The sequence below is a fragment of the Ptychodera flava genome, chromosome 6 (genome assembly GCF_041260155.1).
Source record: "Ptychodera flava strain L36383 chromosome 6, AS_Pfla_20210202, whole genome shotgun sequence".
In the NCBI taxonomy this organism is placed as follows: Eukaryota; Metazoa; Hemichordata; class Enteropneusta; family Ptychoderidae; genus Ptychodera; species Ptychodera flava.
In genome coordinates, this window is record NC_091933.1 from 11,202,878 (window position 1) to 11,221,829 (window position 18,952).

The 18,952-nt window shown below is 41.3% G+C and overlaps 1 protein-coding gene across 8 annotated transcripts in view; it reads right to left on the bottom strand.

Moving 5' to 3' along the window:
• Positions 1–18,952, bottom strand: part of LOC139134813 (uncharacterized) — a 68,311-nt gene that overhangs the window by 22,129 nt on the left and 27,230 nt on the right. For 7 of the 8 annotated variants that reach the window (XM_070701869.1, XM_070701873.1, XM_070701868.1 and 4 more), the window contains exons 3-9: positions 11,651–11,788; positions 10,923–11,052; positions 6,339–10,483; positions 2,869–4,407; positions 1,355–1,996; positions 638–770; positions 66–146 (exon numbers count right to left, since the gene is read on the bottom strand). In XM_070701869.1, the coding sequence (XP_070557970.1) occupies positions 66–146; positions 638–770; positions 1,355–1,996; positions 2,869–4,407; positions 6,339–10,483; positions 10,923–11,052; positions 11,651–11,788 (6,808 nt within the window). The remainder of the gene's footprint in view (positions 1–65; positions 147–637; positions 771–1,354; positions 1,997–2,868; positions 4,408–6,338; positions 10,484–10,922; positions 11,053–11,650; positions 11,789–18,952) is intronic. The other variant, XM_070701871.1, reaches the window with a different exon arrangement.

Consider the following 18,952-nt stretch of genomic DNA (forward strand, 5'->3'; position numbering starts at 1 on the left):
CATTTAAAATAGAAATGGAAATATTGCACTGAAGTCTCCGGGAGACGACATAAACTGGTGCCTACCAAAACTACCGAATTCCGCAGATGAATATGCGCTTCTCTCAGATTCAGCCCTGATTTTAATCTTCTTTCCTTCGGCTGCACCTGCGAGAGAAAGTTTATTTGCTTGAATGTTATGTAATTTCGTCTGAAGAACATCATGCCGTCAAATTGTTTGAATCGGTTTATCGCATATACATGCAATTTAATATTCTTTCCTGTGACAGTGTCAAAACCTGGATTTATGAAAAATATAAATGAAAAAAAAAATGTTTGAATGGACACTGACAGCCGCAATTTTTGTCGTTATTTGCGTAACTATTAGTGACGATACACCAAGTTCTCCTAATACTGAGGCCCGCGAAGCAGAAGAGTTGTCATTGGCGTATTCAAAGGTATTTCATTATCGGAGACCGGTATAGGAGGTACCTTTGAAGATGATTTTTTTTGAATCTACATCAACAAAATGCATGTGGCATAGAAGGAGTTATACACTTTTTTCATCATTTCGTCACCAGTTTATTGAGTGTGATATGCGTTATAAGACAGCGTATCTTCCGACGCCGATCACAGAGAAACTTACAAATCATACTCACTTGATCGAAATGTAGGAGAAGACACAGCCTTTGATCTTGCCAGGATGGCCTTACTTGGACTTGTGGGGGCGCCGCTATATTCTCCGTTACCCTGTGTTTTGTGAAAGCCGGTACGCTTCCTCTTGGGACTTTCCTGTTCAAAACACAATTGTTAATATGATACATGTTGTGCGCACGAGAAAACCAGAAATAGGTTGTGCGAAAAAATAAAGCTTGTAAAACACTTTCAGACCTGATTCTGCAGGATGAAAACCGTGCATCGTAAACTTTCCTGTTGAATTGCATTTTGCAACATTTCAAATACGTGCGATCTCACACGTGAAAATATATTGCCGTTTGAGCAACTTCTTCCCTACCTTATGGCTGCAATTATATTTACATAATTTAAACCCTATAAAATACGTTCACCTTTAAAAATCATAAAAAAATCTTTCTTTTTTGTAAAATTAAGAGAGGGGGGTCGTCCCGCCTACGGCTGTGCGTATGGAACACACACGACGGGTCTGCCTCTATGCATTACATATCCCAACCTCCTTTGAGCATATCCAAGACGACTGTGGCTGTGGCAGCTGCAGCTTTATATAAACGAAGGGATGCAGCCAACGTTAATATGACAAAGTCTTGCAGTGATTGGAAAGCTACAAAACTGTTAAACTATAAACATGAATCAAATGCTGTATTTACTTCACATTTTGTTCGTGTGAGGTCATCACATACCGTCTTGTCTGAAGTTTCAAGTTCAGGAGCACTTTCTGTCAAGCCCGCATCGATTTCGTCGCGTCCTGTGAACGCAGCGCTTCTGCGCATGCCCGACACCGGCAACTGCTGCTGGCCGTCCTTGCTGGTGACGATGTTTTGCTGGACGATGTGTACAGCGCTGCCCGTGATTTCATCATAATGTATCTGTCTATCAGCCGTCTTCTTCTGTTGGTGATACCCCATCTCCTCTTCCTCTTGCCTTGTTCGCTGCGGACTTTTCAACGGGAAGATCAGGTGTTGGCTTCCGGGCATGTACATATCGTCTGAGGAAGAGTTGAACGAACTGGACTGCGAGAGACTAAAATTCGGCATGTTCCTTGCCATTGACATAGTTTCCAAAGATCCATATTGTCTGTCATGGTCACCCAGTCTACTTGTCTCAATATTTCTCAATTTATCATCATAGCTGTAGCTTGTCTTAACTGTGTCCAGTTGAGAGTCAAATTTTCGCATTGCTTTTATTTCCTCCAGTTTCCTCGCCGATTCCTCCATCTGTTTCTTTCTCTTTTCAATTTCCTTTCTTAACTGTTCTCGCTTTTCTTCTTTGATTTTTCTTTCGATGATTTCCCCCTCTTGACTCATCCGCTCCGCCTGTGCAATCTGTGGATGACAAAAAATACTCACTCATTACAATGCCGTGAAATGTGACATGTGTCATAAGGGAACATTACGCGTCGGTCACGTGTTACATTCTTTGTGGGTAGCGATCACATGTACTGCGCTAGGATGAAATAATCTGTAAAAGTTGTGGATCCCAGCCAATTACTCCGATTTAATTAGTCTAGAATGTTACACCAACATTAATTTTGCCAACTCAACACATGTATTGGTAAGTAAAACAACAATACATTTCGTGTCGTCGTTCTGGTAAGGCCAACAAATATAACAGGACTCACTCTGGTATACAGATATTGGGCACAGCTTACAGTTGATATTCAAATTGACAGTCACTGTGTACTGATATTGGAAAAGTCAAAAGGAAACTGCAATGACAGTCACCAGAGTTAGAAATGAAAGTCAACAGATATCGAAAATGATAGTCGACAGATATATTGGCAGATAATAGAGCATACCGGACAAAAAACTGCCGGTAAATTTTGTCCGGTCTATACTTGAGGTAAAAGAAAGTAAATTCATAATGCCAGGATTTTGTTGAGTAGGGATTTTCTCAGGGAGAAGAAGACCCTATTCATAGAAAGTAGGTGTTAATGTGAAATGTTTGCATTTACCAACATACTAATAAATTGTTCTATACACAGATTTGCGTGTCCGGACGGACAAAATCTACCGACCAACAGAGATTGCAATTGGCAGTCAACAAATATTGCAGCTATTTGAAATGACAGCGGAGAGACATTGGAAATGACATTGAATAACAAGGTCAACATACTGAAAATGACAGTCAACAGATATTGAAAATGACGGCGGCAACAAATATTGGACAGGAAAACAATCATTAACATGTTACTTACGATCTCTTCTGACATTGGCATGACTGTCGGCGTGTCTTTTCGTCGCCTTGTTTGTTTCGGAAGCGGCATCGAATCTTTCGTCGACGAGGACTTGCTGGTGCCGTGCGACGGCTTGTCGGACTTCTTCGATTTAGACAGCTCGGCAGCAGATATCTGCGTCTCAAAATCACTGTCTTCTTTGATTGGTGAAAACTTCTGTACGTGAGGATCGGAATTTTGCCGTCTGTGCCGCCGTCTTTGTGGGGACGATTGTGGTGACGCTCTGCTCTGCGCTTTTGGTGACCTGTTCGGACTCGAAACATCATCTTTGCTATCCTTGTCGTCTTCTTTTCTGCTTTTGCTGGTGTCCAATTTGCTGTTGGATTGCATCTTATGAGGGGTGTCTTTGTCAGCTTTTCCAATGTATTGGTATTTTGGGACCTGTGATGCGGGTTTATCATCCGTTTTTCGTGTTTGCTCGCCACTCGATTTCCTCGAAGCTTCTTGTTTTGTTGTCGGTGTGAACTTTCTCAGAGGTAGACGACTCCTACTCGTTCTGTCGTCTTTTGTCGGCGAATCTCTCTTGTGTCCGACCATTTCACTTTGTTTTGTCGTCCTCATATCTTTAGTAGGTGATACTTTCTTTTTGCTGCTAGTTTCACTTTGCTTCGGTGACGACCGGCTACCGCGTTGAGTCGGTGACTCCCGTTTTGGTCTATCAGGTGTCGTTGATTCTTTGGTCGTGACGGGCGACGATGCAGTATTAAGTTTCGACAATGAATTGAGGTCGAAGTCGTGACCGATGTAATCTGCATATTTTCTCCGCACTTCTCTCTTGATTTCCGCCGGCTCAAATGCTCTGTACTCTGTTCCAGAGGTATCGCTGATTTGCTTTTCGATTTCTCTTATGATGTCTTCCTCTGACTTTGTGAGAAACACCATCTGCGTCAAGTTACTTGTCTCCTCGGCGTCTTCGCTTTTCGCCTGTTTTTGTTTGGCAGAGGTAGGCGAGGACCGTTTATAACCGAACCTCTCCCTGGAAGGAGGAGGAGGCTGTTTAGAGACTTGCTTTTCCTGAGGTGGAGATGATCTCTTCGATGAAGTGCTTGGAATGGCTTGTTTTGCACGCACTGCACTTGCAGTTTTAGCACCGTTTCCGAAACCGATCGAGGAAGGCTTTGGCGTGGCGCCAACCGAAGTAGCAACCTTCGCGCCACCGCCACTCTTTTTCGCAACGGTCGGTAGTTTCGTGTGTCTGACCGTGATACGAGTTACTTCTTGGCGTTGACCTGGAATGTCTGAAGTGGTTTTAGTTTTTTCACTCATGCTACGTTGTCTCTCCAGTTCCTCAGCTTTCTTGAACAGCATTTCCTTGACCTTGTTCAGTTCGCTGGCGCGTTCAGCTTCTTGTTCAGAAACTTCCCTGTCCGCTTTGGAAGTCTTGCTTCGCCTTGGCATTGGAGCGGGTACGGCATCTGGCGGAATCTCCGGCAGACGACGGCGTATCTTCCTTGGCGTGTCGGCATCGCTGTCAAAGCCCTCTGTGTCGCTTGATGTACTCTGAATGATGAAAATGGACGATGAATGGTGATACAGAAGAATCATTATAGCATTGCATTGTTATATCAGATATATTTCACAAGTCAGTGTGGAGGGTCTCAGGGACTGTTCAAACACGTTATCTCGCAACAGCATTCCCATGATGTAATCGATCAATAATACTTTTCAACCGGTATACGATTTCATTCTTAATCTTTGTCCAAGCTCTTGATGCACAGTGCGATAAAAATCCTGTACCTGGTCGTTTACGTCACTATCCCAGATAAATATGCGTTGTTACGTCTTACGGCGCATTAATTCAGTATTCCTACCGCGGGATATATATCTATTTTAGCAGTCTGACTTTAATTTGCATGCAGATTGCCCGGTAAAACGCTCAACGTTTGAAAGCAATACATTTCCCTACAAATTTCTTTTGATATTCTCTCATTATACCTAACTGCAGTAGCTGTTTGAATTCTTTTTATCCTTCGTTAACATTCAGTGTAAAGTCGGTTATTGCTGCCTTGTCAATGCTTGTTCGACCTAATCCCCATGACATGAATAGAACTATTTTCATTAATTTCATATTGCTAAATAAAGTAAGGCTTCCAAATATCCACGAAAATGTCGTCTAGCTTTATAAATTTGTTGTGAATTCTCGCGGGCTGAGGCAGACTGACGATTGAATGCGAAATTCCCACATTGTTGCCACGTGCTGCGCCCTCTATCGTGTGCAAAACAGTTTTACGTTTATGAGAAGCTAGATTGATGGGGAAAAATTTAATAATCCTATATTGACATCGAAGCCCGTGAGTTATGACTAAAATAAGGGTATAGAGCTGCCTATGGCTTTGATTGAAACCGTCGTCACGCACATCCACCTTTTGGCGAGACATCGGCTAGATGAGTGATAGCTCAGAAATCCATAAAAATTGATTACGCTGTCAAAATTTTAGCCATCCGGTGACTATTGCAGATATCAACGCGAAGACTGTTAAGACTAGAATTGAGTGGAATGTTGAGTACAGCAGTACACTTTAAATATACACTGTAAACTTTAGTTCTTTGTTTGTTTATTTTTACTATATTTTACCAAATTTTTAAGGCTAGTTTTGAACACTTTTTACCCATCCAAATAAAGGAACGATTCATGATTAGAGTGTCGAGGAGCAAGTGTAGCTCAATTCGAATGAATTGTCCCACTTCCTTCGTGTCATTTAGGAAAAGACGGGTGGGTATCATATTTTATTTTTAAATCAATTCTTTGTTTTGTTTGTTTGTTTGTTTGTTTGTTTTGTCTTTTGGATGATGGCAATGCGCATATTCAAAAGTAAGTACATCTGTGCTCCCTTGACATGTTCACACATTATGCAAAACACACGCGTGCTGAAGCAAAAGTAACTATTCAAGACAGTAAAGTCACAAGCGAGTTGAACTGGTTATATAGTCTCTTGTTATTTGCATACTTGTAAATAAAATGATACACGATTGTCAGATTTGAACTGCAGCAGGTCGGCTCGCTGAGAACAAACTTTTTATTGGACTCATGCAGAAATCAGCCGACAACAACAACAACCATCAAAGTCACGACTAATTTATACCAGGTGGGGTATACATTTAATGTGTGTTCATTCAGACCAAGGTCAAAGCTATTAGAAGTATACTATTTCAGAGAAATATTTTAGGTAATTGTTAAGCTACTGTCTCAAATGTAACTATTAATGTAGGAAACACTCAGTTTTCGAGTGATTTTCTGATTGAGAAAGATATAGTCTTCCAACGACTTAGCATGCTCTTGTTTACACCACATTACAATTTTCCTAATCTTTCCCGAATATTCCGAATATTTATTCCAACAAGTTTGTTTCAACTCGGTTGAAATCATAAAGGTGACATTAATTACTTATAAAAGAAGGAACTTCAATCTTTGAGATGATCTATTGACTCACCCTACTTGGTGATCTTGGAATTCTGCTCGGCGTCGATGGTAAAGACGAGCTTCTTCGGTCGCTGTCTTCTAATGACAACCTCCTAGCCCTCGCAACAGACGGAACTGTATACTCGTCATCGCTGTAAGTCGACATCGTAAACGACGGTCTGATGTCCATATCCTCTAACAGTTGGTCGATCGAAGACCTCCTCAGCATATCGTCGTCAGTGTTTGTTCCCACGCTCACGGTTCTTGGTAGGCCCACTTTTGCCGCCTCGGAATGATTTCTTCTGTCGGTTGACTTTCTCTGTTGGCTTGCTGATACAAATATCAACTGGTTTTGGTGATAACTTGTGCTCCCAGTTGTTACGCCCAGGACGACTTCGGCTGCTCTGGCCGGCGACCTCTGCTCGAGGTCACTTTGTGTAATTTTTGGACTACTTGGCGGTGATGTTCCCTTTTCTTCAACGGAAGGTCTTTTCTTCGGCACCTCTTCAAAGCTGGTTTCTGTAGCGATTGTCTGGACTGTTTTCTTTGTCGCTGTCTCCGATGATGTGCCACTTTCCACTAGTTTCTTAGAGTCAGTTAAGCCCACGTCAAAACTCCCTGTAGCCATACTGCTGAACGTCTTTTTTGTCGGCGTTGGCGGAGAAGTGCCCGTTTCTGTCGTTTGCTTTTTAATTGGTGCAGCGTCTTGTTCAAAACTTGTACCGACAGCCTCACTGAGCATTGCCTTTTTCTGTCTCATCGCTTCTGACAGTTGCCCGTATGTTTCCGTGGCGGATTCGGTCGTTGCCCTAGGCGAGTATCTTCCCATGAATCTCCTTTCGTCAAAGCTCGTTCCCATCGCAGTAGAGATGTTTTTCATTGGTCTCGGTTTCGGTGCCACTTCGACGTCCGTCTCGGTCGCCATCTCTGCGGTAGCTGCCTTTTGTCGGGGATTGAGTTTGCCATCAAAGCTCTTTCCCATCGCTGTGCCGATTGTTTTCCTAGGGGGGACCGGTGGTTTAGGTGGCTTCACTACTTTGTCGCCACTACTGTCCGCCGTGATCGATTCCTTTTGCTTTCTTAAAGGCACGCGGCCTCGCTCATGTTCCGATTTTGAGTCAGATTTTCTCTGCTGTGGTGCGGGAGGTGAAGCTCTTGTCTTGACGGTTCTCGACGTTTTGCTATCATCTGAACGACTTTCTTCTCTGGGAGGACTAGCTAAGGTAAAAGCTGGCTCTTTACCTCGGGCGTCCTGCGTTGGACTGCTCGGCTTGGGTTCAGAAAATGTCTTTGTTGCTATTTCAGGTGTAACCGGAGATTCCAATATTGATTCAGGAGATCCTCCGTCCCCATTGGTACTTGTTTGTCTGCTAAACACAGGGGGACTCTTTGATTTCACACGTGGGATTTTCGTGGGTAATTTGCTTGTGCTGGATTGCGTCATCGTCTCTTCAGATTTCATTCTCGTCATTTCCGGTATCTTACCAAGTCTTGTAGGCAGCTTAGACTGCGGTATTGCGTCGAGTGATCTTGATCTGTATTTCCCATATGAAGTGGCCTTCGCGTTGTTTTCCCCAGCCTTTGTCGCAGTGGGGGTCGATTCAGTTGTCTTTGTTGCAGCAACAGTCGAAGGTAGAGTTCTTCGTGTTCGCCTGTCTCTTGCTGAAGACTCGTCATTTTCAGTTTTTGATATTGGTAATTTTTCATCCAAGAACCCTGTAGTAGATGTACTTAAGGTAGGAAGTTTACTTGTCCGTGGGAGGGGCACAGGTTTATGTCGACGCCTGGTTAGCGCCTTAGCATCAGACTTTGACTGACTCGATGTGTCCGCGACATCTTTTTTGTCTACATCTTTTTCCTTGTTTTTACTGTCATCATCACCCTCTTCTTCTTCGTATTTTGACACAACGAAAATCGCCCCCTCTCTATCCTTCACGACGGTAGCAATCGTTCCCAGGGCCTGCATGGTGTTGTAGAGCGATTTACTCTCACTCTGATCAACTGCATTGGTTGTTTGGTCAGTGATATCCCTCTTGCTTGAACTTTCATCCGATTCTGGTGGGGCATCCAGACTATGGTCTAATACTTGCATTTTTGTCGCTTGTATTTTGTGACACTCAACGTCACTCTTTGATTTTGTGGTAGCACCGTTGAAAGTTTCTTCCGCGATCGTTTCAGTCGTCGTACTTTCCGAACTGTTCTGGATGATTTCCTCAAGAACTTCTGGACCCTTTTCTGCCTCATCACTGACATCTTCTTTCGATGGAGTCTGCTTGAACGTTTCGATGTAACTTTTGTATTCTTTCTCCGTTCTTCTAAGCCGCTCTGTATCTTTAGCACCAACATCAGGAACTTCTGATTTGCTCTCAGCCGTTGGAAGTTTTGGTGTTGTTGATTCAGGCTTTGGCAGTGCGCCCTCCCTCACCTCTTTCTTCTCTACTTGTTTGTTGAAGTCAGCTGGTTCTTCGGGAACTGCATCTAAGGCACGCTTTTGCAGGCCAAATGTACTGTGTACATCGATTGTTTCTTTCAGTGGTTGCTCGCCAACTTCCTCGCTTTTTTGGTCCTTTTCATCTGTCGTGTCGCTGAGCACGGGCATTTCTTGAGGATCATGCACCAGGGTCACTTTCTCAACCTTTTCATAAACTTTTACAGGCTTTTGCGTCAGATCGTCACACAATTCTTCTCCCTCATGATAATTCACCTTCGCCATCGGTTCGATGGGTGATTCCTCGGCAAGTTCTGGGTTGCTGTATTCAGGGGACTGAAACTCCCCTGCCGGATGATCTGATTCTGGGGTCACGATCTCAACGTCCCATATTGGCGATAGGGGGATCTCCATCACCGGCTTTGCACGTCTTCTTTTAGGGAGATTTAATGGCTTTTGTCTGTTATACTGGGGTGTTTGCTGGGCACTTGGCGTGGGTTCCTCCGTCCCCACTTTCCTCAGATCGTGGAATGATTGATATCGGATTTCCGGACCCTCCTGAACGTCTTGCACGCTGCTGGTATTGATGGAAGGGGATGCACTCTTCCCATTTTTCCCGTTAAGTTCACTTTCCATGCTACCAATGCCAGACTCGACACTGATTGACGTTCCAAGTCCAGACAAGTCCGGTCTACCTTTGCTTGCTAACGTAGAATCGCTTTTTGCCAGCGATGCCTTGCTTCTGACAAGGGAGCTCGTATCGATCGGTATGTGTTTACCGCCAGACCTTATTTCACTGTCGCTAAGACTTTCATGCCTCCATCTAGGGTCGTGTTTCCTAGTCGGTTTCATGGAAACAGGATTGTCAAACAGAAACGTCCCGCTGGTTTTGGAATCGAGGGAGCCTGATTTCCTTAACCTTCCCCTTGTCACAGTCCGACCGTCTGCTTTACCAGCCCCAGTCTTGGACATATCTCTAGTGAGTGCTTCATCGTCAAATGATGCACTCTTGTATTCAAACTGCCGGATCATATTTTTTATGGACATAATATTTTTTGTGGAATTAGTGAGTATGTATTGCGTGAGTTTGGCACTTTCACTGTCCTGTTTTGTTTCTTCCCTATCTGTAATAGTTTCTGTGCGTGTCTCCGGTGCAGCTGAGGCGGTATCCGTTCTATCTGCTGACCTGTCTGCAGACACAGACACTGAGGAAGCCTTCGCAGGTATTGTACTAATTGGTGATTCCTCACCGTAAGCACCATCGCGATCGCCAACTGGGACGTCATCAGATTGGCTGATCTCTCCAGGTGGAATTGTTTGACATGTATCATCCGTTTCATCCTGATCCTCACTTCCAAGACCCGCCATCTCCAGAAGCTGTCTCTGCATCTCATCGTCGTCAAGGCTGCACGAGCCGACAGCCATGTCCAGCAACTGTCTTTGCATTTCGTCATCGTCGAGGGACTCTGTGGTCCCCTGCCTGTGTAGTGAAAGTGATTGAATCCGGTCACTTTGCAGCCGCTGTTCCTCAACCTCCATGTCATCAGTCGATGGTATCTTAGTGCTTGCACCGAGGCCGCTGTCGTACGTTGAACTTGGACTGACGTTATCTAGACTCTGCTCGTCTTGTCTTATTTCACTTTTATCAGGAATGTCCTGAGGTTCCGTCCTTGTCTTTGGTCGCGCGCCTGTGTCTTTTGCATTTGAAGACTTACAGCCATCTTCGTCGCTGGAGCTTTGCCCAACCCCTGAAAGAGCGTTAAGAAATAATAGAGTAAGTATGATAAGTTCAGGGTCAGCGACTTAGGCTTGCAACGTCCAACTGGTGTAATTCGAAACATTTATATTGTGTCATCACGTACGTTGAGCAAATGTTACACATGTCGCGACGCCAATCTAGTCCATTAAATTTAGCTTTAGTTAAAACAAAGAACAAGAGTGGTAATTTCACAAATTTAAAGAACCAGATCTGCGCAATGTCCAAAGTGTACGATGGAAATGGGTCTTTTTCAATGTTACATATTTTAGTGGTTGTAGTCGAATGTTGCAGCCTACAGCCGTTTCATTCTTCCAACTCTTAAACAAGATAACCCTGTTATCTTATCTGAGCGTTTTCTTCCTCTTAATTTGGTGCATCCTGGAATGCACGTCGCCTTCCTAACAAGTTATCAGAAGTACTGTACCAACCTCGCGAACGGCTTTCACTCTCAGGCCTCTCTTCAGACGATTCAGAATGTTCTAATTGTTTGCGTTCTCTCTCCTCACCTGCTGCGCCTATGCACGAGTCTTCAGATATTGGCGTTGACGATCTTCTCTCCTGCAGAAAGTGGAATGTTGTCAGAGTCTGAAGCAAGCCAGATTTGTGATTTGTGGCCAGATTTAGAGACAGTCTAATTGCATATATTTTTTATCTAAATACTCTGAAGTTTACCGATGCATGGAGGGTCAGAAAAATCACAAGCGTACTTCGACAGCAGACACTGTGGATTTAGAAAACGTACCATCCGCTTAATGTTTACTCCTGTTTGAGGAATCGCAAGTTTTCTGGGCAAGTGTCAGAGTTAGTTTTGATAACAAAATTGAATGAGTCTGAAGGCAAGGTAAGCCAAAGGTGCATAAGCTATTTCATCTAATCGCCACCATTGATGTATAAATTGCCGTGGGCGTTGGAAGGTATTTGAAGATTTCAAACAACCAAAGTATGATTGTATCGTCTATAAGGAATGAGTGCTCTCCAAACTGCTTTAATAAGTTTTTTGCACCTTTCGGAAATTCATCTTCATGATCACAGAAACTGTTTGGTCACGTTAAAATAACAAAAAATAATTCCAAGGGACCTAATTCTCAGAGTTCAAATGAGTTAACAACTGAATAAACATGAAGCACTGTCATATTTCGTGTTGGGATTTACTTACCGAGGCACCCATCACAGAGAGTGCTTCCTCTACGCTGCTACATCTACTTAGGGCAGGTCTCGTCCCGTGATACCACATCCCTGAGCTGGTGTACAAATGTCGCCGTTTCTGACACATGTGACACAACCATTTATCTTTCTGTGAGAAATGCATCAATACACATCAAGTTTGCTTTAATTCTCAAATACCGACCGTGATTTAAATGTCGCCAAACGATAGGTAAGGGTAACGCAAGATGTGAGAATTAGGCAACGATAGCTCAATTCTGCCCCACTTCAATGATAAAAAAACTTCCTGGATGGCTAGTAAGAGCTGTAAACTGCATTGGCCATTTCAAAAACTCGTGTAAGAAGACATTTAAACGGCAAATGGCTCGCTGATTCAACACATGGGTTTAGTTTCAAACACTGTTTTTTATTTAACTGTTTGGCATGGAGTTTGCTCAAATAAAGGTCATCGACTATTCTTATCTACTTCAGTGTATGCTACAACCTTTGCTATTAGCTTTCTCAACAGTACGTGCAAGTGAATACATACATTTTAGGTTCATTTGAGTACATGCGCAAATCGATTGTTTGTCTTGTTGCACTCCGGAACGCGTTCCGTGTGCAACCACAATTAATAAGCTCGAATGTCTTTGCTTATTTTGTGGACAGAATAACACCAATCATCTCTTTTACTAGTCATTTACACCCAAGTTTCATTTGTGATAAGCTCCCGATGAATTTTCATTTCAAATGAAAACAAGCCTTTCCAGCTATTTGTTGACAATTATTCATCGAATACATCTTCCTGACTGATATCATGAGTTATATATATATATATATATATATATATATATATATATATATATATATATATATATATATATATATATATCTGTGTGTGTCTCTGTCTGTCTGTCTGTCTGTATCTTTAACACTTTATTTCAAATTCCCACTTTCAATATCGATAGTCCTTGGTTGAAATATTCCACATGTGATGCATTTCCGTGAAAGTGTACGCAATGTAAAAAAATCACAAACTTATAACGGTTTTATTTTAACATTCAGAGTTAGTCATTGAATAAATACAATACGTGTGCCTCAGTTGGCTGTAAATACTATATCTGGTGACCCTATGGATGAAAAACGAAGTAGACTATCCGCAGGAGTTATTTCCCTGTCAAAAGCCAAGATCATCGATTTACATTCTGAATCTTGGCACAGACCGACTTTCTAAAAGATTCTTAATAGTCGAGGCATACTGTTATAAAGCGAAAGACATATTACTATGTTATGCTCCTCGCTGAAATATTAATGCAATAAAATGTCGTGTGGAACTATTTAGCTATTTAATACTGAAATCTAATGCGTTGTGGTCTTATTGCGAAGGCGCGATGAGCTAAGCTTGCCGAACTATGAAACATTTATACGGCTCCGTTATCATTTCCTGAGGAACACTAACGCTCTAAATGATGAACAGTCACATAAGTTGGCATGTGTGTGGGGCAATGTATGTGAACTGACGCTTCGTAGAGACTGAACAATTTTTGGAATAGTTGGTTGCACATCATATGCCATGTTACGTTTCTTGCTCAAATACATCGTTGGTCTCACAGAGCAAGGCAAACCAACGAGAGGAAATTTGAAAATTAGAACGAAAACTCACTGTCAAATGGCATTTCATTTTTGTCTTGTATTTTATCTTATAATACTGTCTTATTTATCACCAAGGCACGTTTTTAATTATCAGATAATCGACCGAAAAGAAAATCCATTCTGTGTACATTTGTGCTAGTAATTTGCATATAATTAGGAGCTGGCAAGATGACAGACATAGGAATAAAATGATGTCAATATATATCATAATATACAACCTGGACAGGGGTTCCGAGGGAATCAATCATTATGCATAACTTGTCTTCAAAATATGTCAAAAATTTTGTTCTTCCGATTTTTGTAAATTTCATTGTGGGGCCATTCAGTGATATCGGAATCAAATTATCTTAACATTAATGAATGGTGTGTATATCGCGTCAGAGGTAGCTGAAAGAGCCACATAAAAGAAATCACATTAATCCTAGTCAAATGATTAAAATAGAGACGTCGCTGTATGATATCACAGTTTATGTGCATAGCTTAAGATTCACTGAGAATACCTTTCTGTACACTAAGAGTTGCTATACATTCAATTATCAAGACGTTTGTAATGCTGACTGTAAGAATTGAACTGTCGAACCAGAATTTGACTTTTCTAAAACTAATCATTTTCAAGTCATCTTGAACGTTTTAAAGTCAGAGGTCTGATATTAATATTTCGACGGATAGACTAACAAGAATTAGCTAGTCAAAAGTAAAGGCGTGTGTAGGGGACGATGCCGGGTACGAGAGGAAGTTTGTGGTATCAATTGATTCGTGTCGGCAACTGAATCTCAGAGGCTTAATTCATTCGTCACACAGCTTCTTTCAAATTTCAATTTTCCTTAGCTTGATTGGACATAGATGAGCATAGTTCGATGCATCCTACAATAAAAAAACTTCAAATGAAATGCATTTTACATAGCCTCGTTTATAACTTGAAAATTGATTGTGGTATACATGTATGGTCAAAAGACGTACTTTTGGAGACCTTTAGAGCATTCGAAATAATGTCAGTGTGCAGCTTCACAAAGAAAAAAATAAGGGGATGACTGAAGTTTTTCTGAACATCAGTTCGGACAATATGGAAGAAGTAGATTCATGGTGATGTCCATGGGGTTGGCAGTATACTGCCCTAGATCTTGAAACAAACAGTGTCTCTGAAGATTACTGGGTCCAGTTCTCTTCATGGCAGTAAACGCATCATCCAAAGGTGCATTTCAAGATTATTGGACGGAAACAACTTTAAATATATGTCTTCACAACTGCCGAGAAACAAATAAGCAGTTGAGGGAACTAGGAATATTTCAAGCTACATAAGACAGCTAAGTCTACACTGAACAGGGTTGGGGAGATATTGATCACTATTTTTCTCAAGTATTTTGATTGTCTTGAGTACGCTGCATCAAGTACATTGATCGTTTTGGACGAACTTTGCAGTGTTTCACATTGTTTTTGCTTTCGGCGATTAGAAGTTTTCTTATCATGGACATGGTGCATACAGGCAAACAATCAATGTGAACCCAGGCTTGAATACCATATACATTGCTCTCCGTCCTCTCTCGGGACACAGTAGCCCTCCATCAGTGTAGTCAGGGTAATTTGAACTTTAAAGCTTCGCACATCATTAACATCGTAACTTACTTGGTGTACTTAATCTGATCTTCTTAAACTGTGTGTGATTAACGGTAGTACATTTTGTATTTCTTGTGGTGTTGGTAACTTAAAGTTGTCAAGGGCGACGCATCTTATCGCAGTGTTCAAAATATTGCAATATCGTAACTCCACTTTAAGTGCGCCATAACATCTCAGCTAACCTGATGATTAATGCAAGTTGGCTGTCCCCGTCTCAACTGTAGTAAATAATTTAGCAAAGTAGACTAGATGGGGCTTGTCGTCTGTCATGTGTTCTAGACAGAGACAACACCTTCACCTGAACAGTCCCTCGAGGTATGACGCTCTGTCGATACAACAAGTAGTACTGCCCACGTCTTCGGGGCTGTTACTCGTTTTGAGCAGCCAGCTTCAGAGTGTCGGCTAGTATCAGAATTTATTTCGATGTTATACGTACGCGTGTTATCAGAAAGGGTTCCGTCAAATACAAGATGAAGGTATAATTTATGAATTAAACGCGTAAAAAGAAGGCTCAAGTTGCTGAGTTGTTTTTCTGCAGCGTACCGCATCCTCTTGTCCAATATACATTGAGACTGGCAGCGCACTGAGGTGGTTTGATATATGGTTAAAATTACAGCAGCAGACATGTCGATAAGGTGAGATTAGAATGGTCCTCTCTTAGTTTGAAGATGGCTCCGCGAGACGATGCCAAGCGATCTACTATCCAAGTAGATAAGGGAGACATGCACGCCCCAAGGTCGTTTATCGATATAATCAAGATTCTGCCAGCCGCCCCTACTCTGGTTGCCATTAGTGTCTCCATCGCAGGCTAATGCCCGTGCTACAATTACCTCTCCAACAATCATTGTAAGCCCACGACACATTTAATCATCTGGTAGAATCACAGAAATGGGTGATTATTTGATTACTTTGAAGACGAAAAGTACGAATGACAGTGAGAGTGGGCAGAGATCTATGTGACAGTCTATTTATCAGTGATTCAGAGTACACTTTGCCATTTTACTATGAAGTTAGAAATCATGCATTTATGTGAAAAGTAGATTTGGTATTTCTTATGTGACGGGGTGGCGTGTCCACGCCGTTACGAGGAAACCTAGCCATCTGGAACACAAGCACACATCTGTGTGGTTCAGTTTTCCTTCTTTGTCATTGGTGCTGTGTACTGTATTGAGCGTATTTGATACTGGGGTCTTATGCTCGAATATTTGCAGACTGTGAAGCGTCCGCACTCGCCCACCACTATGGCGGCAAATAACGATAGGCCTACAAGAAAATTAAAAATAAGAAGAGACAGACCTTTTCTTGGTACGTTGTCTTCGACAGACAAAATACATCGACTGACCAAACGAGATTCTCGTCGGAGGGAATCCAGGAATGACAAATGAACAGTGTAGGTCAGAGAACGGAAATTTTGTTTATGTTGCCCAGGACTTCTCAAAAGATAGCAGCACTACCCTGGTGCTTACACACAGTGATTATCACAGTGTACCAATAAGTAATTGTAGTAGAAAGGGTATTGTGTTGGAATAGAATTGGTATACAATGATGACGTCGACTCGAAAGTGATGAGTCTACATCGTTGAACACTCTCGTAGTTGACAATTGATAATCTATGCTGCAAAACATGAGTGGATGTACGAGATAATAAAAGCCAGAGACCTTGTTTAAGTCTATTTCAATGAAAATCACTACCGAATAAAATTTGTGCATTTCAATCACTGTCAGTTTTCTTCGACATGCTGGACACATATGGAGGGAAAATATAATGAAGAATTCTGCACCAGATCCCGATAGTTGCTTCAGCATACAAACGAACCAAGCAGACTTAGTTGGAAAATTGTTCTTTTAAGAGTATATATGTTCCTAGACAGCCCGAACAATTGATGACCGCAGTCTAAAACCATTCGATGGTGAATTCTGTGGATTGACTATATATATATATATATATATATATATATATATATATATATATATAGATAGATGGATAAAATGTATGTATGTATGTATGTATGTATGTATGTATGTATGTATGTATGTATGTATGTATGTATGTATGTATGTATGCAACTATGTATGTATGCAACTATGTATGTAACTATGTATGTATGCATGGAGGTATGTATGTATTTATGTATGTATGCATGGATGTATAATATATGTACAATCGACGCACAACGAAATAAAGAGTGCACTATATCGTGTCAGTGCAGTCAGTGAAAGTCAAAGAGGGTATGTCACAGATGCCATAATAAAGCAGTGAGCTCTAAAAATATTGAGATGCACATACCAAATTGCAACGCACGCAATGCATATTTCAAACAGTACATGTGGTGTGAGCGTCGAAACAAGTTGCTGTGGATGCAGGCTCCTTAGATTAGAGAGCTTGGTGAACGAGATAAGAAAATGTGTTCATCAAAGGAATACCTCTAACGAGTGGAAAGTGGAAGGTCATTACAAAATTACAGTCTCCTTCGCCAACTCTATACCTGGCTAAATTGAGATGCCACTATCTGAGACAAACTACAGGTTACCTGTAGACAATGCGGATAAAAACGATTATTACCTTCTCCACAGTTTTAACACAATCCATTTGGAGATATTACCACATTCGGCAAAACTGTTCCAACGTTCGCTTTACATGTACTCGGTATTCATGATTTCACTGAAAAGCCTTTACTTTTAACTCAAATGCGAAATTAAGTATGCAACTAGCAAATCCATACGCACCTTTGTATCTTTTGTTGTATTTTCAAGTAAATCTGATTTCTTTATACGGAACGTACTTTATCGCACCACTTAAAAAATCATGTCGCGCCGAAATGCTAATAGTTGTAATTGAACTTGTCAACTGCCTGTATGTGTCTAATGTCTTACGTTATGCTTGTTTAAAACTGGAATAGAGTGCGGGCTATATACGATTGGTTTTACAGCAACAAAATCGTATATTGAACATGATACTGGAAATTACTGCCTTTGCAAGATTATTCTTTTGCAAACAGAATTTTTGGGGGCAAGAAGGGAAAAATAAATTATTTTCTGGCTAAAAGTAATGAACATAATAAAAAGTGACTCATATTATCACTTCAGAGTGGGTATTCTTACAAGGGACCCCAAAAGAAGCAGACTACCTATAAACTAATTATCTGTTTGCTACATATCTCGTATCAGACCTGTCTAGTTTATAAGAAAAGGAATACAAACGACGCAATATTTGATTCAGTAGTACATTTCTTTTGAATGAGATTAAGTTCTGTTTAAATGTCACAATATCCGTTAAGGCGCGAAAGTGACTAGTCTCTGAAAAGAGACAAGTATTTCAATGTTTAAATCAACTTGAAAGTTTCATGTCATGTGCAAACCCTGCCCGATTTTTTTCCAAGGTCAAACACACAATGGTGGTCTACACCTGCGATGTAGAGATTCGTAAAAAATAACCCTTAATCTCTTTCCTATTATAAGTCGTCGGCAAGGCAACCAAATACGGCAGATTTGAATAAATGATAGTGACAAGCTTTAAAGTTGATAAAATATTTAAAATGGTATCGCAGAGATGCCTTACCGTGAATATAAACAAATGCGATCCTCCTGGAGGATAATGTTTGATCAAACAAGTTACACGCAATCGTAAGGCTAACAGCAACGTTTCTCTGACCGCATCAATGCACTCAGTACTTGTTTTTTTGCATCTTGCATGTCAGTTTAAGGAGGAAAAATTTGGATTCACACTTTAGAATAGTACTTTCTGCAACCATGTGAATGAGAGCTTGGGTCATGTTAAAAATTAACGTCTGTAAACTGGTTTCATCGATTGCCCCTCCCCCTTTTATTGTAAAATGTTCCCTCTGGCTTAGTCCAGTACTTAAACCAAATTTTGATGATGATGATGATAATGATGATGATGATGATTGGGTGGAGGTGGTGATGACATTATAACTGTGAGTGATATACTGTACAACGTAGGTCATAATTGATACTCTTCCCTATGCCAAGTACGTTTTTTTTTGTTTATGTATCGTCGCATAATTTCATTGACCTTAGTGTAGCTTAA